Genomic DNA, 27,125 nt, shown 5'->3' on the forward strand with positions numbered 1-27,125 from the left:
CTTTTCTGCTCACCACGGTTGTAAAGAGTGATTATATGAGTTACTATATCCTTCCTGGCAAAAAAAAAAAGCTTGAACCACCTCAAATCTGTCCATTTCCCTCTGACCCTCCCTTATCAACAAGGCTTTTGTTTCCACACGCAGAACTGTCACTCACTCAATGGTTTTTGTTTTCCGCACCATTCTGTGTAAACTCTAGAGACTGTTGTGTGTGAAAACCCCAGGAGGAGATCAGCGGGTTCTGAAATACTCAAACCAAAAATACTCATCTGGCTCAAACCAACACCCATACCACAGTGAAAGAAAGAAAGAAAGAAAGTCACACTTCACTGTGAGATCACGATTTTTCCCATTCTGATGTTTGAACATTGTGAACATTAACCGAAGCTCTTGATTTGTATCTGCGTGATTTGATGCATCGTGCTGCTGTCGAGGGATCGGCTGATTCCATCCATCTATCCATCATCCGTGCAGGGTCGCAGGCGGGCTGGAGCCTATCCCAGCTGACTACGGGCGAAAGGCGGGGTACACCCTGGACAAGTCGCCAGGTCATCACAGGGCTGACACATAGACACAGACAACCATTCACACTCACATTCACACCTACGCTCAATTTAGAGTCACCAGTTAACCTAACCTGCATGTCTTTGGACTGTGGGGGAAACCGGAGCACCCGGAGGAAACCCACGCGGACACGGGGAGAACATGCAAACTCCACACAGAAAGGCCCTCGCCGGCCCCGGGGCTCGAACCCGGACCTTCTTGCTGTGAGGCGACAGCACTAACCACTACACCACCGTGCCACCTGGCTGATTAGAGAACTGGATAAAACAGCAGGTGTATGGGTATTCTTAATAAAGTGACCAGTGAGTCGAAACTGTCTGAGATGATTCTTCTTTCAGCTGCAGGGTCGCCACAGCGGCTCTGTTCTGCATATTTGATTTGGTACAGGTTTTACACCAGATTCTCTTTCTGACACAACCCTGCCCAATCTATCCGGGTTTGAGACTGGCACTGGCTTGTGTTATTAATAGCATTATATTGTTCCTCGTTCCTTTTTTTTCCCCCTCACAAATTTATGACTATAATATTATCTGAGATTCTAGTCATAAATTTGAAGGAAAAAAAACTAGGAACAATTGTGTTGTTTTTTTTGTCAAGGAACCAGATTGCTTCACTTTGCAAGCATCATATCACTGACGCCACGGCTGAGCCGAGAGTTATAAGAAATATGGTCTTTCCTCCTCGATCACGTACTGTAATATATAGAGGATATTACAGGGTGGCGCAGAGATATGAAGATTATCTTCAAGTCGTGAATATTTTCAACATGAAAAGGTAAACTTCCTGTCTTCATCCCACCGTGTAATGTTCTTTATATGATATCGAGACACACACACACGCACACCAGTGGCGGCTGGTAGTCTTTCAAACAGGGGAGGCTGGTCGGTTACGATATTTCCAGATTTTAAAAGAAAAAAGAAAAAACATCAATTTTGCCCATACTCTTGCCTCTGATCTGGCTGATTGTTGGCAGCGTCACAAACTGTGAAATAACAGGTTCTTTTGGCCCATTAGCCTACTGTCCAATATACATGATGGTGGTGTTGGGGGGAGGGGTATATTTTAACATTTTATATTTTAAAATTGTGGCATGTTGTTTAAAAACTGATCATTATTGAAAGCAGCTCTTTGTCAGGAACCTCAGCAGTAACAGCAGAGTGTTCTGGAATAGGCACAAGCACTGACCTTGGGGAGCCAAACATAGAGCTGGGTGCCACACATTTCATTCAATGACACTTTCCCTATATTTTACTTATTTTGACTGAGAAATGTTTTAGTGACAATTCTGATAACCCTTCACTTTTAATCCAGGTCTGTAGTATGAAATGTTCTCGGCTGTGTTTTTGTTTAAAAATGTTTTCCAAATTGCAGCTGTGTTTAATTCATATCCAGAGAAATATATATTCCAATATAATATACTCAGCATAAACATTTTAAATAGATTCTATATTTTTGGTCCATCCATGACATATTACTAAAGTAGCCTATTTACTGTTGTTGATGTGGGTCACTTGCTGTTAGCCAATTCACTTTCTCGTACCAGGAGAGCTGAAAGGAATGAGTATTATTCCCTACCTTTTTCACCAAGTCAGTTTGAGGCGTTGGTCTACCCTGCTCTTTAATTTTAATTTTTTCCTCGAAAGGAAGACTGGCAAATGGCTTCGCCAAAATTAAATCAGCAATGCTTGGCATCCGTGCGCAGCTTTCTTGCTAGCTGACTAGCCCCCTCAAGTTCAAGTTCAGTCACTCAAATAAACGAAATTTCTGGAACTAAGATAGCAAACTTGACAACACTATATTTACACTTTATTTACAATGAAAATATATACAAACTAAAAAAGCTGGTAGAAACCATATGTAATGAATGAAATCGAAATGTAAGCTGATCTCTTATAATACACCACAGCACTTGCGAATCCGCGTGGGACTGAACTGAGATTCACCGCTGCCTGTCTATATTTGAAACGAGCTGTCAATCAAAGAAAATATCCGGCCGCTTTCACCAATCACCAGTCTCCTCACGGAAACTGCCATGTCCCTCCCACTGTGAGGCTGGGAGTCCGTAGGCGGGCGTTTTCGCAGTATTTGTCCAATAACCGTCTTGCATTTTGAGATTGAAAAGCGCATAGCTCCCAAATGCCATTGAAGTCCACTGAGGCTGGGAGTCCGTGAGACTCCGTGGGCGGGCGTTTTCGCAATATTTGTCCAATAACCGTCTTGCATTTTGAGATTGAAAAGCGCATAGCTCCCAAATGCCATTGAAGTGCACTGAGGCTGGGCTGCATCGCGCTGTCACGAGGGGGAAAAACTCGCGCACACATTAGGCGAACTGGGGAAAATTATAACGGAATGATTTCGCACTGTAGTTGGGTTGAGCACATATATTTCTATGATTCTGGATCTGAAATAGCAATGCTATAAGGTCGGCTATAACATAAGCCTAGCACAATTCATCCTACACGATGTTCGTCATTTTTAGAGGAGGCTGAGCCTCCCTCGCTGTCTTAGAGCAATCGCCTGTGACACACACACACAAAGCTCGTTAATCCAAAGAATTTTAATTTAGAACCAGTTCGCCATTTTGACAACGTGTGTCTAATCAGCAGGAAAACACTGGCAGTGACATCACCGGAGTGAAATATCAGACACACAGGACACTTTTTCAATGGAATAAAAACGTGTTCTATTCCCTTCTAGCAGGTTTCATTTATTTGGTTTGATAGCATGCAATATCGTTCGCATATCGCTTATCCTATGTGTATTACGTCACTCTATCTGATAAAGAATGAGTGTTGAATATGGTTTACGATACTGCATGGTTGTCAAGACAACATGACATCACACGTCAGAGATGTAAAACTTCCACGCTGGTGAGTGAACGACTGGGACAATTTGGAAACAAACATGGCCGCCAGGTTTGCTTTGTTAAATACGGAAGATTTTGAGAGAATTTTGAAAGAGAAAAAGACACGTTGAACACCAGGAACGAATTTGTATGTATTATAATAATAATAATAATATTGTCTGGCTTTTTTTCGTGGTATATCAGATATATTCCATTCAGCTACTCATCTTCGACTCGTTCAGTATCGTGCTCGCTGAATGGAATATATCTGATAGACCACTCAACACCAGACAATATTATTTAAATATGTCACTCAGATCCGTGATGTATTTCGTATGAAAAATGCGAGTTTTTCAACATGAGAAGATAAACTTCATATCTTCAATCCAACGTGTGATTTTCTTTTTATTATATCGACACATTCACAAACAAAAAGTCCCCAAATTTATCAAAGCAACTCACTCATCAATTTCCTCACGACTGACATATAGAGATTTATGTCCCGGTTTTGGTTCTCCATGTCCTGGATGGAGCTCGTGTGAAAAATACGAGTGCTGTATTTCCCAGTGAAACACTCGTGTCTATGTAATATAAAATAATAAAAGCACGAAGAGATTTTCAACTAACTTTCCGAGAATGTACCGCAGACAGGAAGGACGTGATTGTCGTCTCAGAGGATATCGGAGGGGTTTTTTCCTTGTAAATTTGTGTCTTTTTGATCCCAGAATTTTGAGTTTTCTTCTTGGAATATTATTCTTGGAATATCTTCCCTCACCGCCATTTTTTTAACCTCCAGTGGCCCTCGTGTGTCGTCATAAAAACTGGAGACTCTCGGAGTAAAAAGTGAACTAAATGCCTCCGTTTGATAAAGTTCTCTCAAAGAACAATGATACGTTTGCTTTTTGTTTAATTCGTGTATTATTTAGCCGTACAAGTCCATGTGAATGAGCTGTTCCAATAGAAACAGTAATGTATTAGAACTCAAAACCTTTCGGTGGACCGACTGCACTACGGTCACTGAAAATTAAACTGAGACCTGAGGGATTTGGAAAGCGTGCCATGCTCTTCTTTTCAGTCTCTCCCTGTCTCTTATTTGGACAGATGTTGGATGCGAACCCCAGTTTCTCAGAAAAGGGCTTTTAAAATGCACGAGGAGAAAGTGCACACGGACTCTCAAGATTCACAAGCTTGAGAAAAAGCGTGGGATTTAGCTCAGAGGTCAAATAAACTTCACTGTGACTCAGTGCTAAGCCACTCGACTGTGTTACATATTTCTGCTTTTTTTTTTAGACTGTTATCTCAAGCTGCGAGAAACACTGAAATAGAGCATCACTCATCTTCCACAACTGTAATTAAGGACAAAAAAAGCTTCTTGATAGAACTAAATCCTCATCCAAGGCTGTCGCGGAGTTCTGTATAATTCTGACCTTGCGTGTAAGTGAAATGTTCTTGCGCGATATCGATATCGGCTGAAGCGAGGAGCATGATTAATTCTAGCACCGCTGTCTGACAGCTTGACGTAAAATTTCATTCAAGACTAATATGAAATACAGAAATATTGGCCATTAATTAATGAATCATTTTGAAGCTTTAAAGTGACAAAGTTTTTTTTTTTTTTTCTGTATGAAGAACATCAGATGGAGACGCAGGTTTTCAGACTTGGAGATTAGACTTATCTTGAGGAGCAAAGGGTTTTTTTATGAATAAAAATATGAATAAGCTGGAAGTGAAGGAAATGAGCACTTGGTAAGATTATCCTTCAAACTGTAGACATGTTTTCAAATTCAAATTCAATTTTATTTATCGCATACACAATAGGGTGCATCAGTTGCCCTCACTTTCATAAAATCTGATGCATTTTTGTTCAGGTGTTCCTTTTCACCAATAAAGACATCCTGTAAAATTTTTTGACCGTATTCAAAAGTCTAATGGTGGCTCATTTTTTGCCAAAAAACGCTTATTTGATGTTTTCGCGTAAGGTTTGAATCACAATCTTGTTGATTTCTTGTGAGCCAGAGATCATGTTAAGAACCTTTGCAAGGGATTGAGAAGCATTAATGTGATTCATAATACATCTGTATTGTTTAAAAGTAGTTGAAGAATGATTCAATGAACAGCTAAAACTCAAACTGTGCTTGATAATATATTTAGAATATGGACTAAAAATGTGTATCTAAGATATTTGGTATACTCTATAAGGTGCCATAATGTTTCATGAAAAGTGATCGAAATTTTGTCATAAAAGTCATAAAATAGCAGCTTTTTCCGTAACTTTGAGCTCCTGGTGCCACCATTAAACTTTTGAATTTTGTCAAAATATTTCACCCAGTGTGTTTTCTTACCAAAAGGAACATAAAAACAAAAATGCATCATGATCGGAGGAACTTTTCATTTTTAGGGGGCAACTGATGCACCTTAATACACAATGGTACATCGTACAACATGTGCTGAAATGCTTATTGGAACGCTCCGTAAGTAGTGAAGATAGTTGGGGGAATAAAATCCAACCTAATAAAATAGAATCTTTACAGGACAATGCCATGCATTAAAGCAAACGCCGGCATTATTTTATTAACTTGACAAATCAATTTGAAGCAAAACATCCTGCGCATGTTACGGCTTCATGACCTCGGTTCAGTATCTCATGGCTTCATTAAGTCGTGTCCACAAATAACTGTTGGAACATGATAAAAATAAAGTAACGCTACGTTCACACTGCAAGGCTTAATGCTCAATTCCGATTTTTTTGTGAAATCTGATTTTTTTGTGAGGTCGTTCACATTAACAAATATATGCGACTTGTATGTGATCCTCAGTATGAACGAAAAGCGACCTAAAAGTGTTCCGCATGCGCATTGCAGGATACGACGACGTCACACGCAGTGAGCACGGCCAGTGTTTATGGAAGTAAAACCGCCCGGTTGCGGTATGACCCATCCAATCTAGCTTGAATAGCTGCATCCCCCCAAATGGAAATCAGCTCCCTAACCTCTGCGTCCTTCCATTGAGAAGATTCAGAACCTTCACAGCCCGAAGCGTCCCTCGCATTGATGTCATGCGCAGGGGCGCAGATACGTTTTTTGAACTGGGGGGGACAAAGCTGCCAGCAAACCAACCCCGATATGCCTGTCAAACTTGTTGTGGGTTACCATAGCAACCAAGCTCGAGCTCGCAACCTGTGCAGTCTGCGCAGCTCAACCAACCGAATATCAGTCTTTGTTTTGTTTTATGTGAGTTGTTGCAACTATGTATACACTGCTGTGCACCTCAATAAACCGAATGGTAATTAGTCTTTTGATTTTTCCGTGAGGTTTGCCTTATGCAAAGAAAGACAGCATAGACGTTTTTTCCTCCCTATAAGTGGGGGGGACCGAGCGAGGTGAATTTAAATCTGGGTGGGACGAGTCCCACCCTCTATCTGCGCCCGTGATTTTGTGCCATGTTGTTGTAACTTTTTTTGAGAGACCCGCCGCCTACTTCAGCGCAGAATAGTGACGTTTGTGGCTTGTTGATGACGTGTAAGTCGGATGAATGCGACCTGGCGGTTCAGACTGAAGTCGCATATGAAAAGAGGGGATAGGAATCGGAATTAGGACCACATATCCAAACGGCCTGGGTCGGATTTGAAAAAATCGGATCTGTGTCGTTCATATTGTCAATAAAAGATCGGATACAGGTCACATATGGGCGAAAAGATCGGATTTGAGTCACTTCAGCCTGCAGTGTGAACGTAGCCTAAATGTAACATAATACAATGTGCCGGATCGAGCGCTATTCTATGTGCTGCTGAATAATCAACGATTAACGTGATAATTACAACTAGGATCGTTCTTGCAGCGATATTTTAGCAAGATACTCGACTCTTCTACTTGCTGTTATGTTACATTGCATTAGATTTGACAGCAAAAGGAAAGAAAAAACACTTTTCTTCTTTAGTCAGCATTTTTTATGCTTGATTTTTTTTTTGTCAGGTTTATAGCATTTGTCTTTAAAGGTGGTCATTTAGATGCTATTAAAAACCCACGTCCTTTGAATATGTGTGAATTGGAATGTGCAATATCTTTTGAATATGTGTGTACTGTTTTTAAATATATGTGTCTTAGGATTGATCTTCTATTTATCTTTTATGCTATTTGCACCAGAAAAGGACAGCCAACCAATTTAGTTGTACTGTACTTGCGCATTCAAAAAGTCAAAGTCCTTCTCATGCCAGAATCTGGTCTTCCCAGGCAGTCTCCTGTCCCAGTACTAACCAACTCTTTAAAGGGCATATTCTGGACCAATTTTGTGTTTTTTTATCTGAAAGTATGTCCCTTTACACACTCATCCATCTCATCTCATCTCATCTCATCTCATCTCATCTCATCTCATCTCATCTCATCTCATCTCATTATCTCTAGCCGCTTTATCCTTCTACAGGGTCGCAGGCAAGCTGGAGCCTATCCCAGCTGACTACGGGCGAAAGGCGGGGTACACCCTGGACAAGTCGCCAGGTCATCACAGGGCTGACACATAGACACAGACAACCATTCACACTCACATTCACACCTACGCTCAATTTAGAGTCACCAGTTAACCTAACCTGCATGTCTTTGGACTGTGGGGGAAACCGGAGCACCCGGAGGAAACCCACGCGGACACGGGGAGAACATGCAAACTCCACACAGAAAGGCCCTCGCCGGCCCCGGGGCTCGAACCCAGGACCTTCTTGCTGTGAGGCGACAGCGCTAACCACTACACCACCGTGCCGCCACACTCATCCAGAAGGGTAATTTTGCACAAGGCCGTCTGTCTACGGCAGAAAAAAAATAAAATAACAAAACGCGTCTGGAAAAATCCCAAGCGAGTCTGGAGCCAGATTCGTGACGTCACCTGCGGAAGCGCCAGCAGGCTGTGAGAGCTTTGCACGGTTTCAGTGCACAGCCTGTGTAGACCAAGCGCTCCCATTTCTCTCTCATTGTCCGGTCTTTTGGGAAACGATGAGTACTAATCCCATCAAGATTGGTGTTGCTACACCCTCCTACGATACATCTGTTAACCATTTCATAATTACGCGATAACGTTGAAGAAATTTGCAGAAAACCACCAGGTCGTTTTCTCATAAACAAACCAGCGCTGACGTAGGATTCAGAAGGAGGCGTCCTGCACGCGACGTCACGAAAATCAATATTTGCTAGGAAATCCAAATGCCAAGTTTTTTCAGAGGTGGACCAATTCACCTCAAATGGCTTGATTTCAACAGAATGTTTCTGGTATTGCGCAAGGTAAAAAATTGCAGAGAATGCAAAATGTGACAGATATTTGACCAAAGTTTAATATAAAATAGGAGAATTACATTGATCTTGCTCCTGAATTTACCCGTGATATGCACTTTAAGAACCACCGGGCGGCACCGATCTCCGTTTCAAGAGCCCTCGACCTCTCGCTTATACAGCTAGGGTTACAGTGGAGGGGTGTGTCCTTTGGTAACCATGAGAGTTTGACTTCCCCACTCACATCTGTATTGCAGCGTGCCTTGCCAGACGGTAGTAGGTACCATTTTTCTGATGGTCTTTGGTATTGACCCGACTGTGAGTAGAACTCGTGATCTCCCAGTCGAGAGGTGGACACGCTAACCACTAGGCCAACTCACTCAGGGCATTTACATGCACATCCAAATCGAGCTACTGTTGGTAATCGAGCTAAGGGTCCCAGCAGGGGTGCCAGAGAAATCCAATCCTACATGCACACAAGGAAATCGAGCTATTGTGTGAGGTACATTGTGCACCCGAGCCACAGATGGCGCTACAAACCCCATCGTGTTGGTACACTTCCGGTTGTCGTCATGAAGAAGAGCTATTCAAGAGTATAAACAAAGTTATCAGTTCCGTGTTCACAAGAAGAACAACGACGAGGACAGCAACATCGAGAGAGAGAAGATGGACAACAACGAAGCAGCTCAGCACTTGCTGAACATTCTGTACACCATCGCGTTGTACTTGAACTATACGCGAAATCGTCACTCGTCACTTCTGGAAGGGGCAGTGCTGAAGTAAGTAGCTCGACTACGTAGCTCAATAGGGTTTACATGCACCAAGTAGCTCGGCTACAATCGCATAATCTAGGTCGCGTAGCTCGATTACGAGAAATCCAGTTCGGTTCGATTTCAGCCGAGCTAAGGTGTTTCCATGGCATTTAGAACTTCGATTTCAGTCGAGCTACGGCAGAAATTCGATTTTCTCTATGTGCATGTAAACGCACTGACTGTAACCTGTGCATTACAATGACAATAAAGGTCGGTCGGTCGGTCGGTCGGTCGGTCGGTCTATCTATCTATCTATCTATCTATCTATCTATCTATCTATCTATCTATCTATCTACTTGTACTCAAGAAAAATGTGGAAATTTGGGAGTGTGAATGACACAGAGGTGATTTAAATAATCAGAATCAAAATATCTAATCAGATAAAGGAATTAAATCTCAATGTTTGGTCCAAAAAATTGACAAGCATTAACACCCAATCAGGAACAAATAAGGTAACGTGTAACACAATGCTACTTTACTACAAGCCTGATATCATACAGTCTTATCTCCCAGGTTTAGCAATATTTAAATAACATTAGCTGGCTTTTTTTGTGGTATATCAGTTATATTCCATTCAGCGAGCATGATACTGAATGAATCGAAGACGAGTAGCTGAATGGAATATATCTGATATACCACGAAAAAAAGCCAGACAATATTATTATTATTATTATTATTATTATACATACACATTCCTTTCGGGTGTTCAACGCATCTTTCTCTTTCAAAATCTTCCATATTTAACCCTTTGATGCAAAACATGGGTCAAAAGTGACCCGGCTGAGTTTTTATCTTCTATATCTTTGCAATAAATTAATTCCATCATTCAGTATTCACGGTATTCCTCAATTAACTTGTTTTTGATCATCATACATCCTTATTTTATTTTTTCCTTTCTGACTTTTTGAATAAAAACCCTTTTTGTATCACTACCCTTCTAATGCACAACATGGGTCAAAAACGACCTGCATTCATTTTCCAGGTTATTTCATGTACGGCTGAGTGTTTCTATGATCTACTTTTGAAATAAATTCATTTTGTCATTTACTTTTCCAAATATGCAGTAAATATCTTGTTTTTGTTGAGCACAAATCATCATTTTTATTTTTCCTTTCTTAAGTTATGAACAAGCACAGCTTTTGTAATTCTACATCAAGTTTACACACATGGGTCAGAACCGACCCGCATGCATTTACTCCAGCGTTTGGTGGGAACTGTGAATTGTGCTTGTGTCGGACATTTCACAGCTCAGCACAGCGCCCTTTGCCCATCTCATACATGCAAGTAACGTTTTTCAATTGTTCTAACATTACCTTAGAAAAAAATTGATGATGTTTAGGTTCCCTTGAGAGTGAGTAGATTACTTGTCAGAAAGTTACTATTAGCTACCGAGCTGTCGACATATTCTACTTTAGTTAGCTAATTTTATTGTAGTTGGCTTAGCTAACGACATAGTTAATAAATAAATAACTGGCCCCATTCACTGCCAAAGTAATTACTTGAAACAAATTATTATTATAGTATTAAGACATTTGATTTTAAATCACACTTGGATGACCCATGTGTAGTAATATAAAAAGTATTTTTGTTCACAAAGTAGGAAAGAAAAAATTTAATTAGTGATTTGTGGTAATTAAAAACAAGATATTTAAAGAATACTTGGAATATTCAATCATAAAATAAATTGATTTCAAAAGATAGAGCAAATAAAAACTCAGTCAGCATGAAATAACCCGGAAAATGAATGCGGGTCATTTTTGACCCATGTTGTGCATTAGAAGGGGTGTGCATATGTTTTGCATCAAAGGGTTAACAAAGCAAACCTGGCGGCCATGTTTGTTTCCAAATTCTCCCAGTTGCTCGCTAGCGTGGAAGTTTTACATCTCCAACATCCGACGTCATGTTGTCTTGACAACCATGCAATATCGTAAACCATATTCAATGCTCATTCTCCATTGGGTAGAGTGATGTAATACACATCGGATAAGCGATATGCGAACAATATTGCATGCTATCAAACCAAATGAATGGAATCCGTTAGAAAGGAATAGAACACATGTTTTTATTCCATCGAAATAGTGTCCCGTATGTATAATAATTCAGGATATTGTTTTATTCTTTTTGCATGAGCTGTTTCTTTGAGATTCTCTGCTACTTGGTTAAAAGATTAAGAGTTCGAATCCCAGCACTGCTCCTGTTGTGTAAAGACCAAATCCTCATCCAAGGCTGTAGCAGAGTTCTGGATAATTTGGACCTTGAATGTAAGTGAAAGTTTCTTGTCTTATATTGATATCGGCTCAAATGAAGAACACACAATTTGTTCTTAGTTTTTTTTTTTTCCCCCTCCAAATTTATGACTATAATCTCAGGCAATATTATAGTCATAAATTTGCGAGGAGGAAAAAAAAAAAAACACGAACCTCAATTTCCTTCCAAAATTGACTTCTGGGTCAAAGAATAAACGGACATGCTAGCTCAGTGGTTAAACAGCTGCTCTGCCTGATGCACACGCAAGGATTTTGGGTCTATATGGTTATAGAATATCAATATATTGTGATAAACTGTGTGGCGATAAATTATTCTGAGGTAATCTAGGCTTTGCAATATCAATACCATTTTAAAGAAAATTGTTACCTCTGCCAAGGAGGTTATGTTTGTGGTTTGGTTTGTTTATCTATGTGTAAGCAGGATTGCAGGAAGCAAAACCTACCCACTCGATTTCAACGAAACTTGGTGAAAGGGTGAAGTTTTGGGCGACAGAAGAAGCCATTAAATTTTGGAGCGTATCCGAGTTACGGGGCGGATCCACAGATTCAGGCCATGTACACACGTAGCCGGGTATTTTTAAAACCGAACATTCCCCCCCCCCCCATTTATAAAAATGTTTTATCCACACCACCTCGTCTTCGAAAAAAATCCCTTCCACACATAACCGAACATCTGCGTTTTCAATCACATTCATAAGCATTCCAAACCTGTAGATGGCAGTATTTCCCCAAATCCTACCCCCTAATCACATCAGAATAGCACCTGCACAATAATTAACGCTTTCAAGGCACTACTCCGATCCATTACTCTTTAGGGGTGTTCACACGGCAACTTTTACTCCGGTGTAGCACCGGGGCTGCCCCGGTAGAGCGTTCACACGGTACAAGGTTATACCGGTGCAGCCCCTGAAAGCTGCTTAAACCGGTGCAAATCTAACCCTGCTCGGGAGGTGGTTTAAGAAATTTACTCCGGAGTAAATGCTAGTTTGCGGGGCAGCACCGATATAAAATGGGCCGTCTGAACGCTACAGGTGTAGACTCGCTACGCGTGAGGAGAGTTGATTACATACGGGCATTGCATAATTTGCATCCTGGTATTTTGCGCTTCCAAAATGGCGAATATCAACAACAACAGAACTGCGTGTCTTCCAGTGTTGCCAGATTTGGCAGTTTTAAGTGCATTTTGGCGGATTTGAACATATTTTGGGATGGAAAACGTCAGCAATATCTGGCAACACTGGTGTCTTCATCCACGTTGTTTTCCCGGCGCTTGGTGATGCCATGACAACCGGGAAAAAGAAGTACATTTTCACGCATGCGCATATTTCATTTCCGCATTATTACTATCGGAAATGATAGTAATAATGATAGGAAATGATAGTAATAAAAGGAAATATCAAAACTTTATTACTATCAAAGGAAATGATAGTAATAAAGTTTTTGCTACTATAACACGGTCGCAGAAACTGCCGTGTGACCGCAAGTGGGGCTGCACCGGTGCTAACACGCTTCTCTCTAGTAAGCAGGGTTGTGACGTGTGAACGCTGCGCAAAATTTACACCGGTGTAAGATATATCGCAACAAAATACATCGGTGCAGCATCGATGCAAATATGTGCCGTGTGAACACCCTATCTGTCCATGCTTAATCTGGCTTCTGCAGTAAACAAAGGTCGCACGTATGACGTCAGGGCAGATTTGTCGTCATTTTTTGGGTGCAGATTGTGACGTTCTAAAACGCAAAACTCCGGTTATCTCTGTCTACACGAAAAGGCATACACGGAGTTTTCAAAAATCTTCACTTTGCCCGGAGTTTTTTTAAATATTCGTTTTTGATGTGTTTTCATGTGGATGACAGGCCAAAACGTAGAAAAATATCTTCGATTTAGCAGATACCCGGCTACGTGTGGACGGGGTCTTATGCCGCTTTTCCACTGCCAACGCGGCTGAGTTGGGCTGAGCCGTGCGGTGCTGAGTCGAGCTGAGCGGGGCTGTTGGAGTTGCATTTCGACTACAACCGCGCTGAACCGTGCTGGCTGGAAATGGGTGGACACATTGGGTGGAGTTAGCGAAAGTGGATGGACGTCAGGTGATGTCGTTAGGCGGCGCAAACAGTGACATCAGTGACCTTTTAAGCGGTAGTCTCACAACCCGGAGAGTAAACAATAAACATGGAGGACATGGAGTCGTTAGTGTTGCTGGTCTTGGTGCTGTGGCTTGTTGTCACCGACAACGCCAACAGATACTGGCAAGAGCGTATAGATGAGGCGAAGCACATAAGGCTTCAGAAATTCTCGTAATTCTCCTTCTTCCGGGTTTGCGGTGTTTACAGAGCCCAGCGTGCTCGCGGGGCGTGTGTGGGCATGTGAGGACACTCCTCCTCACCAATCAGTGCACAGGGGAGTGTCTGCTCACGCCCCTAGCCCCACTCAGCTCAGTTTGGCTCGCTTCAGCCCCACTCCAAAACCGTGCGAGTTTTGGGTGCTGAGTAAGGCTGAAGCGAGCTGAGTCGTGCTGCTCTTAGATAGTCGAAACGCGAGCCGTGTCAGGCTGAAGTGAGCTGAAAAAGGGTAGTGGAAAAGGGCCATTAGTTTCACTTTCACAAATGTTGCAAGATACAGCATTTAGCCTTGGCGGACGTCTGCGCTCAACAATGCCATACATCATAAAATCCAGTAGATGGCAGGTCTGTAGTGGCAAAACATAACCAATGTAGAAATACGATGACTCCATATAAACAAATCACATTCACGGTGACGAGTAATCCTCTGCGATTCACATGGAGGCATGTGATTCTCATAGTTTTGGAAATAAACTCTATCCAGACACAGAAATTCGCTGAGGTTGCAGATTTGCAGATCATAGAAGAGTCGACTGTTGTCCTTGATGGAGGTCTGCGCTCTCCGAGAGTCCTTCTAGTTCACAACAGTTCCAAACGGACTGGAACGTATTGCGAATGGTGCAAAATGTTAAAACTATGATCAAACTAATTTTAATGTTATTTTTAAAATGCAACAAGTTTTGCTGGCAGTTTTTTTTTTCCCAACAAACATACAGTATATCGTGATAGATATTGTGTATCGTAGTAATTCTAATCTGATTAACGTGATTTGATATTTGTTGCCATATCGCCCCAACCCGAGTGCAAACTTGGATTCATAGATTAAGGATCCTTTTTTTACGGATTTAAATGATTTTGTCATTTTTCCAGCTCGTAGTTTGGAATGTAACAATGCTTAGAGATGTGTTGTGTAAGAATAATGAACTTCAGATGCTTCTGAGCCTTGATGGAATCCACAATTAGGCAATCAATCACACAGTTGGGCGACTCATGTTGTGCAATACACACAGCACTCTGTGCTTATTTATTTCTTACATTATATATATATATATATATATATATATATATATATATATATATATTTTTTTTTTTTTTTTTTACAGTCTGGAGTTGTGTGTGTGTGTGTGTGTGTGTGTGTAAAACCATTTTGAGACAAAACATAGATGTAAGATGGAGGAGAAGAGAAATTAGCATGCCAAGTGTGAAGAGAAGGTAGAGACAGGAACACACAGGGTCGAGTTCTTAAAGTATTTATGCTCTTACTATCTCAGGCATATGAAACGTGTCCCGCTAACACTCTCTCCACGCTGTCCAAAAAGACAATAGGTCCGAGCCGCGCTGGCCGCTAACTGAGAAGAAAAACAGGATGTTATTGTACAGACTGCATACCTGTTCACTTGTTTGCTTCCTTTAAGGGTCACTCTGAAAAATTCAGCAATAAAACCGATGATTGTTTTTTTTTTAAACCTGGTTTGTTTGGATCGGTGTGAACCAAGAGACCATGAGGGACGCTTCTGGTCTGGTCGAACTTCAACTGTCAATCATTTTATTCATTTTTTTCCAAAATATTTGAAATATTTACTCAGAATAATAAACGCTCAGGACTTTTTTAATAAAGTTAATTTTATCTGATTGGTCAGGAGATGTTTATTAATTTTCTACAACAGCAGTAAGACGGAGGCGGCACGGTGGTGTAGTGTTAGCGCTGTCGCCTCACAGCAAGAAGGTCCGGGTTCGAGCCCCGTGGCCGGCGAGGGCCTTTCTGTGCGGAGTTTGCATGTTCTCCCCGTGTCCGCGTGGGTTTCCTCCGGGTGCTCCGGTTTCCCCCACAGTCCAAAGACATGCAGGTTAGGTTAACTGGTGACTCTAAATTGAGTGTAGGTGTGAATGTGAGTGTGAATGGTTGTCTGTGTCTATGTGTCAGCCCTGTGATGACCTGGCGACTTGTCCAGGGTGAACCCCGCCTTTCGCCCGTAGTCAGCTGGGATAGGCTCCAGCTTGCCTGCGACCCTGTAGAACAGGATAAAGCGGCTACAGATAATGGATGGATGGATGGATGTACATTACACCATAGACTGGAGGTGGACTGCGTTTCCACACACGTGTGCGTTTTGTTTTCCAGGTTCATGCTTCTTGTGTGATTTCCATGTTCCAGGCTCCGTACTGGTCACATGCATTATCTTTCTTTGTTCACATCAATCAAGGGTCAATGGTATAAAATATTTGTTGAATTTTCTCAAGAATACTGCATCAGGATGAAACTCAAGCTAATCTGTTTTCCAGACATTGCCTGGACGTCATGATCACACTCCAGCCCACTGTTTCACAAATGTGAATTTTCATCACTGATGTTCGATGAAACGTTTCTGAATAATAATGAGATCGTCATGGTGATATTATTGTTGTTACGGTTCTGGTGCGGGACGTGACTGGACATGCTGTCTACAACATTTCATAAAAACAGGGAAGATGAAAAACAGTGCAGTAGTGGCAATGAGGATAGTCAAAAACACTTAGGATTTCCAACAAACAAAACGTTAGGTTAACTGGTGACTCTAAATTGAGCGTAGGTGTGAATGTGAGTGTGAATGGTTGTCTGTGTCTATGTGTCAGCCCTGTGATGACCTGGCGACTTGTCCAGGGTGTACCCCGCCTTTCGCCTGTAGTCAGCTGGGATAGGCTCCAGCTTGCCTGCGACCCTGTAGAAGGATAAAGCGGCTACAGATAATGAGATGAGATGAGATGAAAACGGCAGAAGGAAGCAAGGGAAACGGGTCTGGGGCCACATATGGCTTTTTCCAGACTGGATTCAAAAATCCGTATCTGCCCATTCACATGACATTTCCCAGTGGTTTTATGAAGAGCATGCGTGCGGGTCCGTAGGGGTTATATGATAAAGTATGTTATTGTACCTTTAGCAGTACAATAGCTTGTCACTGGCGCAGCACCATCTAAGGTATTTATTTTTACCCTTCATATACTGCTTGGGAACATATAAGTACCTTTTTGGCCCTTAAAAGATACATCTAGTTATCTTAAGTTCAAATAATGAGCCCTATAGGGGATATAAGTTTAGACTGTACCTTTGGGGACCAAAATGGACTCTGACTATAGGAGTCCATTTCCTACCCCTATTTCCAACAGTCGAAAACAGTGAGTTTAACTGTTGTGGTTTCTTGGTGACTTGCGTTTTTGTGTTTTAGCTGCTATAGCAAAGAATCTAATTTAATTAGTAGATGATCAACAACAGGGCGGCACGGTGGTGTAGTGGTTAGCACTGTCGCCTCACAGCAAGAAGGTTGTGGGTTCGAGCCCAGTGGCTGACGAGAGCCTTTCTGTGTGGAGTTTGCATGTTCTCCCCGTGTCCGCGTGGGTTTCCTCCGGGTGCTCCGGTTTCCCCCACAGTCCAAAGACATGCAGGTTAGGTTAACTGGTGACTCTAAATTGAATGTGAGTGTGAATGGTTGTCTGTGTCTATGTGTCAGCCCTGTGATGACCTGGCGACTTGTCCAGGGTGTACCCCGCCTCTCGCCCATAGTCAGCTGGGATAGGCACAGGATAAGTGGCTACAGGTAATGGATGAATAGATGATTAACAACATAACTATAAATCGAGAAAAGAACTGCCAGTTTAAGCATTACATATTTGAGGTTATCTTTTAAAACAGTGTTCTGGTTTCCCAAATTGAAAAACTGAAGCGCTGCTGTGCTGTTCGTGTGATCCTGTTTGAAAACGGGAACTCGTGAGCAAATCCATTGGACGATCATCACGCCATCATTCCAATCCTAATCTACAGAAAGATAAAGCATCATGCTACGACTTCCATATGACGGAAATCCCAGGACCCGGTGCAGAGGTCTGCTCATTACTCTGAGAAATCTTGTCTAATTAAGAGCCAATCCAGCTGCACTGTGGCCTCAGGGCTGTGACCTTGGCCTGCAGAGGAATGACTGATGTTAATGTGTTTATAATAACCAGGCGATCCTAAACATCTCCATTCTCACACACTGCTTCCCCCCAGAGCACAGCTGGATCAGCACAGCACACAGAGCAGTGGCCCTGCAGGGAGAAAAGGAAGCGGAGGGAAAAATAAAAACTCTCTCCTGCTCTTTTTCAGTCTTCTTCCATGACCTTCCTCACGACCACAACAGAAGTTCGATGCTATGAAGCGTCTGTAAGTCTCTGCGTGATCTGGAACTCAATTATTCTCTGCGTGATCTGGAACCGGATTTCCGGCCCAGTTTGAGCACAAACCAGGAACAACAACAAAAAAATGTTCAAAAGAGAAACCCCACGAACGGTGTAATGAAGTCCATGATCGTGCTCAGTGTGTGTCTAGTCACTTAAAAGGGTTAAAGCACATGTTGGTTATCCACAGAATTTCCACAATATTTAGAAAGGATGGTCTGAACATGAGGGTTCAAACCTAGGGCAAGTTTCCAAAAATGCATCATGAAGTTCACGGCATCTCAATTTGGAGAGAGAGTGTGATGCTCACGCCACCATTTAAGCAATATCACACTCAAAGGTACCGTGAGCTGGCCTAGAGCTTAGCATGTCCACCTTTCGACTGGGAGATCGCGAGTTCTACTCACAGTCAGGTCATACCAAAGACCATCATAAAATGGTACCTACTGCCATCCGGCAAGGCATGCTACAATACAGATGTGAGTAGGGAGTCAAACTCTCGTGGGTACCAGAGGACTGACCCCCCCCCCACACACACTGTAACCCTAGCTGTATAACAGGCGAGAGGCTGAAGGTTATAGTAACAGAGATTGACGCTGCCCAATGCACCTTAAGGGCCTGATTAGTACTGGGACAGGAAACTGCCTGGGAAGACCAGGTCCTGGCATGGGAGGAACTTTAACTTTGACCTTTGACACTCAAGGGTGTGCTGTTGTACTGAATATCTGCACAACTATGATTCAGTCATAGGCTGCCATAGCTAATCACAGCTGTTCTGATATTCAGTACAATGTCACGCCCTCAAGTGTGATATTGCTTTTATACAACAGTTCTATGAACAAGAAATTAATACGGTATGGAGGAAGTGACATTTCAGGCACAATTTGGCAGAATGTGCCGTTTATTTTTGCTCCACTATTGGAAATGGATCCCAAAGAAGCCACACTCACTTTATAGCCTGTCAGCTAGCTGGCTCGCGAACTCACATTGATTACCTCCACCAGCTTTGTTGGAGGTGGGTATGTTTTCACCTTAGTTTTTTTGTTTAACTGTTGTTGTAACTCAAAAAGGAGCAAATGGATTTTGATGAAATTTGGAGGAAAGCTAGGCCATGGGCTGAGGAACAATTCATTAGATTTTGATCCAGGAATTTTTTTGACTGTTCCCAATGTAACTCAAAAAGTAGTTAATGGATTTGGATGAAATTTGGTGGACGGCTTTAGTATTATCCTCAGGCCAAGTGATAGGATTTTGATGTTGATAAAATGTGGCTTGGCGTAGGTATGGAGTCGACCAAGTGTCCTTCTAGTTTTGTTTGTTCCCAACATAACTCAAAAAGTAGCAAACAGATTTTGATGAAATTAGGAGGAAAGGTGAACCATGGGCCAAGGAACAAGTGATTAGATTTTGATGCAAATCTGGATATGTAACACCCCGATTCCAAAAAAGTTGGGACAAAGTACAAATTGTAAATAAAAACGGAATGCAATAATTTACAAATCTCAAAAAACTGATATTGTATTCACAATAGAACATAGACAACATATCAAATGTTGAAAGTGAGACATTTTGAAATTTCATGCCAAATATTGGCTCATTTGAAATTTCATGACAGCAACACATCTCAAAAAAGTTGGGACAGGGGCAATAAGAGGCTGGAAAAGTTAAAGGTACAAAAAAGGAACAACTGGAGGACAAAATTGCAACTCATTAGGCCAATTGACAATAGGTCATTAACATGACTGGGTATAAAAAGTATCTTGGAGTGGCAGCGGCTCTCAGAAGTAAAGATGGGAAGAGGATCACCAGTCCCCCTAATTCTGCGCCGACAAATAGTGGAGCAATATCAGAAAAGAGTTCGACAGTGTAAAATTGCAAAGAGTTTGAACATATCATCATCTACAGTGCACAATATCATCAAAAGATTCAGAGAATCTGGAAGAATCTCTGTGCGTAAGGGTCAAGGCCGGAAAACCATACTGGGTGCCCGTGATCTTCGGGCCCTTAGACGGCACTGCATCGCATACAGGCATGCTTCTGTATTGGAAATCACAAAATGGGCTCAGGAATATTTCCAGAGAACATTATCTGTGAACACAATTCACCGTGCCATCCGCCGTTGCCAGCTAAAACTCTATAGTTCAAAGAAAAAGCCGTATCTAAAAACGATCCAGAAGCGCAGATGTCTTCTCTGGGCCAAGGCTCATTTAAAATGGACTGTGGCAAAGTGGAAAACTGTTCTGTGGTCAGACGAATCAAAATTTGAAGTTCTTTATGGAAATCAGGGACGCCATGTCATTCGCACTAAAGAGGAGAAGGACGACCCAAGTTGTTATCAGCGCTCGGTTCAGAAGCCTCCATCTCTGATGGTATGGGGTTGCATTAGTGCGTGTGGCATGGGCAGCTTACACATCTGGAAAGACACCATCAATGCTGAAAGGGATATCCAGGTTCTAGAGCAACATATGCTCCCATCCAGACGACGTCTCTTTCAGGGAAGACCTTGCATTTTCCAACATGACAATGCCAAACCACATACTGCATCAATTACAGCATCATGGCTGCGTAGAAGAAGGGTCCGGGTACTGAACTGGCCAGCCTGCAGTCCAGATCTTTCACCCATAGAAAACATTTGGTGCATCATAAAACGGAAGATACGACAAAAAAGACCTAAGACAGTTGAGCAACTAGAATCCTACATTAGACAAGAATGGGTTAACATTCCTATCCCTAAACTTGAGCAACTTGTCTCCTCAGTCCCCAGACGTTTACAGACTGTTGTAAAGAGAAAAGGGGATGTCTCACAGTGGGAAACATGGCCTTGTCCCAACTTTTTTGAGATGTGTTGTTGTCATGAAATTTAAAATCACCTAATTTTTCTCTTTAAATGATACATTTTCTCAGTTTAAACATTTGATATGTCATCTATGTTCTATTCTGAATAAAATATGGAATTTTGAAACTTCTACATCATTGCATTCCGTTTTTATTTACAATTTGTACTTTGTCCCAACTTTTTTGGAATCGGGGTTGTATGTGGATCCAGGAATTTTTTTTTGACTCTTCCCAACATAACACAAAAAGTAGTGAACGGATTTGGATGAAATTGGGTGGACAGCATTAGTATTATTGGAGGTTCAAGTCACTTGATTTTGATGTTGATAATATGCATCTTGGTGGAGGTATGCTCTCTACTGAGTGCCCTTCTAGTTTTATCTTTTCCTAATGTAACTCAAAAAGTACTGAATGGATTTTGATGAAATTTTGAGCAAAGATGAGCCATGAGCCAAGGAACAATTGATTAGATTTTGATGCAAATCTGAATATGTGGCTTAGTGGAGGTATGGACTCTATGGAGTACTCCATTCCCATTAAAGGTGCCTCTGGGAAATAATATCGCTATCACTACTGTAGTAACGGTTTCAAACTAGGAAGTGAAATTTTATGTGGCAAACACAGACAAGCAGAGTGATACACACAGTGAAACACTGCAGTGCTGTTATACTAAACACTGTCATTCATGGAATACCACTCGGCCAATCAAATTAGTTGGCTGGAACTAACTGTTGTATCTTCTTCTTCCGGGGTCCGGCACAGTGGATCTGTTCCACACATTTGATTTGGCATTGGTTTTTACACCAGATGCCGTTCCTTACCCAATCCTCCCCAGTCTATCCAGGCTTGGGACCGGCACTCAGTATGCACTGTCTTGTGCAACCCCAGTGGCTGGGTATCTGCCTAGTTTTAGGAAAACCCACCCTTCAAAAGATCTTTGGACAGTTCAAGCAAAGTCCCTCCTGAAACACATTAAACAAGTTTATACTGAAATATTTGCAGTATGTTTAGTGATTATGGTTCTTGTTAATTAAGACTGTCAGTGAGTGCTTTTCTCACGCAAATATAACAGATGGACGTTATTCTTGCTCTTGCAGTAAAAAGTTTAAGCAATCTCAGACATCAAGGATAACAGTCAGGTTTCACTGTTCACTCATGAAAACAAAAAAAGCAAGAATTCATTTTCTTTTCCATCACCGTTCACTGAGAAATCCATCACAGAAACAGTGGAGATGGTGGAGATGGTGTTGGTGGAAACGATGGACTCAAAGTTCCAGACTGTATATAATGCTAAGTTATGGCAGACTGAAAAAGTCAACTCCAGTGGAGGTTGTTGAGGAAACAGGTCAATTATAAAGAATAATATGCAAGTCACTGGATTTCTTCAGGGTCCTAATGTCGTCTGTTCCCACGTGGACAAACAGAAGAACCCTTAATTGTTCTAGATTTAATCTCTTCTTGCCAAGAGTGTAATTAATCCAGGAATTCAGTGTACAAAGAGGTGAATTTAAGAAAATTATAATTAATTTGTTTATTTCTTTGTTTGTTTATATATTTGGGGAACTCTTAAAGGTTAACCTCTACAACTGGGTGTTGCCTTATCATCCAGGTTCTCAGCCCTTTTCCTAACGAACCCCAGTCTTCCACAGTTTCCTGCTATAACACAGCAGAGTCCTTTAAATCACTCTAATAAACCTCTCTTCCTGGTTGAACTTGGTGTTTTGATGCAGAAAAAAACGCTCACATATCTCAGACAAGGGCCAGAGCTGGGAACCTGTGCCTTATCAGGAAAAGTGAAGATACGATAAGAACCCTGAACAATACACAGAACCCCTGATGAAGATTTTTGCTCACACACACACACACACACCACATATAGAAATATTCCTGAAATACACCGCACTCTTACTCTATGGATTTGTGGAGAGTTTATATACGCTAAAAAAATTGAATCTAAGATGCATTGGTTCTAATTCTGGGGGAACCTTTAAAGATTCTCGATAGAACCCTTAGCAGTGTTTCCCTATCAAACAGAGCTCCATGGAGAATCATTTTTGGAAGCCAAGAACCTGCAAATGAACCTGTGAAGAACTGGAATATAGTATAATAATAATAATAATAATAATAATAATAATAATAATTCTGTATGAATTGTGCCCTAAAAATAAACTTTTCATGCCTATGATGATGACAATGATGATGAAAATGAAGAAGACGACTTTGTGTATGAATTGTGTTCTGTAAAAAAAACTTGTCATGCCGATGATGATGATGATGATGATAAACTTTGTGTATGAACTGTGTTCTGTAAATAAAACTTTTCATGCCGATGATGATGAAGATAACGAAGAAGTAGAAGAACTTTGTGTCTGAATTGTTCTCTGTAAATAAACTTGTCATGCCTACTATGATGATGATGAAAACGAAGAAGAAAACTTTACGTATGAATTGTGTTCTGTAAATAAACTTTCATGCCTGTGATGATGATGATGATGATGATGATGATGAAGAAGAACTTTGCGTATGAATTGTGTTCTGTAAATAAATCTATCATGCCTATGATGATGATGATGATGAAGAAGAAGAAGAAGAAGAAGAACTTTGTGTATGAATTGTTCTCTGTAAATAAACTTGTCATGCCTGTGATGATGATGATGAAGAACTTTGCATATGAATTGTGTTCTGTAAATAAACTTTTTATGCCTATGATGATGATGATGATGAAGAAGAAGAACTTTGTGTATGAATTGTGTTCTGCAAAACTTTTCATGCCTATGATGACGACAACGACGATGATGATGATGATGATGATGATGAAGAACTTTGTGTATGAATTGTGCTCTGTAAATAAACTTGTCATGCCTGTGATGATGATGATGATGATGATGATGATGATGATGAAGAACTTTGCCTATGAATTGTGTTCTGTAAAACTTTTCATGTCTATGATGATGAAGAAGAAGAAGAAGAAGAAGAACTTTGTGTATGAATTGTGTTCTGTAAAACTTTTCATGCCTATGATGATGACGATGATGATGATGATGATAATGAACTTTGTGTATGAATTGTTCTCTGTAAATAAGCTTGTCATGCCTGTGATGATGATGATGATGAAGAACGTTGCGTATGAATTGTGTTCTGTAAATAAACCTATCATGCCTATGATGATGATGATGAAGAAGAAGAAGAAGAACTTTGCATATGAATTGTGTTCTGTAAATAAACCTATCATGCCTATGATGATGATGAAGAAGAAGAAGAAGAGGAAGAAGAAGAAGAAGAGGAAGAAAAGAAGAGGAAGAAGAAGAATTTTGTGTATGAATTGTTCTCTGTAAATAAACTTGTCATGCCTGTGATGATGATGATGATGATGATGATGATGATGAAGAACTTTGCATATGAATTGTGTTCTGTAAATAAACTTTTTATGCCTATGATGATGATGATGATGATGATGAAGAAGAAGAAGAAGAAGAAGAACTTTGTGTATGAATTGTGTTCTGTAAAACTTTTCATGCCTATGATGACGATGACGATGATGATGATGATGAAGAAGAAGAACTTTGTGTATGAATTGTTCTCTGTAAATAAACTTGTCATGCCTGTGATGATGATGATGATGATGATGATGATGAAGAACTCTGTGTATGAATTGTGTTCTGTAAATAAACTTGTCATGTCTATGATGATGATGAAGAAGAAGAAGAAGAAGAAGAAGAAGAAGAAGAACTTTGTGTATTAATTGTGTTCTGTAAAACTTTTCATGCCTATGATGATGATGATGATGATGAAGAAAAACTTTGTGTATGAATTGTTCTCTGTAAATAAACTTGTCATGCCTTTGATGATGTTGTTGATGATGATGATGATGATGAAGAACTTTGCGTATGAACTGTGTTCTGTAAAACTTTTCATGCCTATGATGATGATGATGATGAAGAAGAAGAACTTTGTGCATGAATTGTCCTCTGTAAATAAACTTGTTATGCCTGTGATGATGATGATGATGATGATGATGCTACATACCGATGGGTAAGGTGATGAAGAAGGGCAGCCAGCACGCGGTGAAGGCTCCGACCAGAACTCCGACCGTTTTGGCCGCTTTCTTTTCCCGAGAGAATCTCAGCAGGGTGAGCGCGCTCCTCTGATGGTGCGCCGGGTCCTCGCGCGTCCTGGAGCCCTGATGGATCCTCAGCGTGACCTGCGCCGAGTTGATTCTCTCCTTCCGGACGCCCAGCTCCAGACTGCGACTCGTCCGTTTGGCCACAGTGTACACGCGGCAGTACATGACGAGGATGACGGCCAGCGGGATGTAGAAGGACGTGAGTGAGGAGAAGAGCGCGTAGTAGGGCTCCTCGGTGATGTCGCACGCGCTGTCGTCCGGTGAGCGCGCCTGCTTCCATCCCAGCAGCGGCCCGACGGAGATGAGCACGGAGGCGAGCCACACCGACAGCGCGGCCAGCACAGCGCGGCGGCGCGTCACGATGCTCGAGTAGGCCAGCGGGCGGCTCACACCGACGTACCGATCCACAGAGATGACGCACAGGCTCAGGATGGACGCCGTGCAGCACAGCACGTCCAGCGCGGCCCACACGTCGCAGAAGACGCTCCCGAAAGCCCAGCGGCCGAGGATCTCATGCGCCGCCGACACCGGCAGCACGGCGGCGCTCAGCAGCAGATCCGCCGCCGCCAGGTTCAGGATCAGCCAGTGAGTGGGCGCGCGCAGGCGCCTGTCGCGCAGCACCGACGCCACGACCAGCGCGTTACCGAGCGCCGCGAACACGATGAACGCGCCCAGGACGAGTCCCAACGGCAGCGCGCGAGACAGGCGCACGGGCGGGTGGTGCGCTCCGGTCCCGTTCCACCTGGTGCCGTTAAAGAGCGCGCACGAGTCATTGTCGGGAGTCATGGTGGCAAGACAGCATGATCATCTCTCCTTCCCGCTGAGGAGCAGCCAAAAGACTCGGCGCGTCTGAGCTAAAGTGCTCGCGACTCCTGATCCCTGATGCGCGCGCGTCACTCCTCCGTTTCCTCTTTCCTCTGCACCGACATCCCGGGGGGAAGTGAGGCGCTTTCCGGCTGCACCATCACCCGAGGCGCGTGCAGGAGAGCGAGCTGGAGAGGAAGTACACGTGAACACTTTACACGACTCTCTCCACCCACGATTTACACGTTTCCCAACTTTTCTGCAGTTGAAACCCCGCGCTTCTGCTCTGATTGAACTCAGTTTGATTTCATTTTCACGGGGAAGGAAAACTGAAAGGCATCCAAACCTTCCTAGTTGGAAATATTGGATTATCTCCAAATGAACGAGTTCCATCAACCATCTCATCTCATTATCTCTAGCCGCTTTATCCTGTTCTACAGGGTCGCAGGTGAGCTGGAGCCTATCCCAGCTGACTACGGGCGAAAGGCGGGGTACACCCTGGACAAGTCGCCAGGTCATCACAGGGCTGACACATAGACACAGACAACCATTCACACTCACATTCACACCTACGGTCAATTTAGAGTCACCAGTTAACCTAACCTGCATGTCTTTGGACTGTGGGGGAAACCGGAGCACCCGGAGGAAACCCACACGGACACGGGGAGAACATGCAAACTCCGCACAGAAAGGCCCTCGCCGGCCACGGGGCTCGAACCCGGACCTTCTTGCTGTGAGGCGACAGTGCTAACCACTACACCACCGTGCCGCCCTCCCTCAACCATCTAAAAACAAAAAAGAGTCGCCTACTACTTCTACTAATAATAATGCAAACCCTGGCAAGACTCAAGTCTGCACGTTCCATCTGAACAACCATCAGGCCCAACGACAGCTGAACATCGCCTGGAATGGCAAGAAACTGGTCAACGACAAATTCCCGGTTTACCTTGGAGTAACCTTAGACAGAACTCTATCTTACAGAGAGCATATAAGAAAACTCAAGGAGAAGATCGCTTCTAGAAACAATCTTCTTAACAACCTAACAACTCTTAACTGTGGAGCTGACGCCAACACCTTGCGACCTACTGCTCTGGT

At 42.3% G+C, this 27,125-nt stretch overlaps 1 protein-coding gene across 1 annotated transcript in view; it reads right to left on the minus strand.

The window, feature by feature from the left end:
• adra1bb (adrenoceptor alpha 1Bb) overlaps positions 1-26,268 on the minus strand; it is a 29,769-nt gene extending 3,501 nt beyond the window's left edge. The window contains exon 1 of the mRNA XM_060927226.1: positions 25,130-26,268. Coding sequence (XP_060783209.1) covers positions 25,130-26,012 — 883 coding nt within the window. The 5' untranslated portion in view covers positions 26,013-26,268. The remainder of the gene's footprint in view (positions 1-25,129) is intronic.
• Between the last annotated feature and the right edge of the window lie 857 nt (positions 26,269-27,125).

Source organism: Neoarius graeffei, chromosome 8 (assembly GCF_027579695.1).
Source record: "Neoarius graeffei isolate fNeoGra1 chromosome 8, fNeoGra1.pri, whole genome shotgun sequence".
NCBI classification, from domain to species: Eukaryota; Metazoa; Chordata; class Actinopteri; order Siluriformes; family Ariidae; genus Neoarius; species Neoarius graeffei.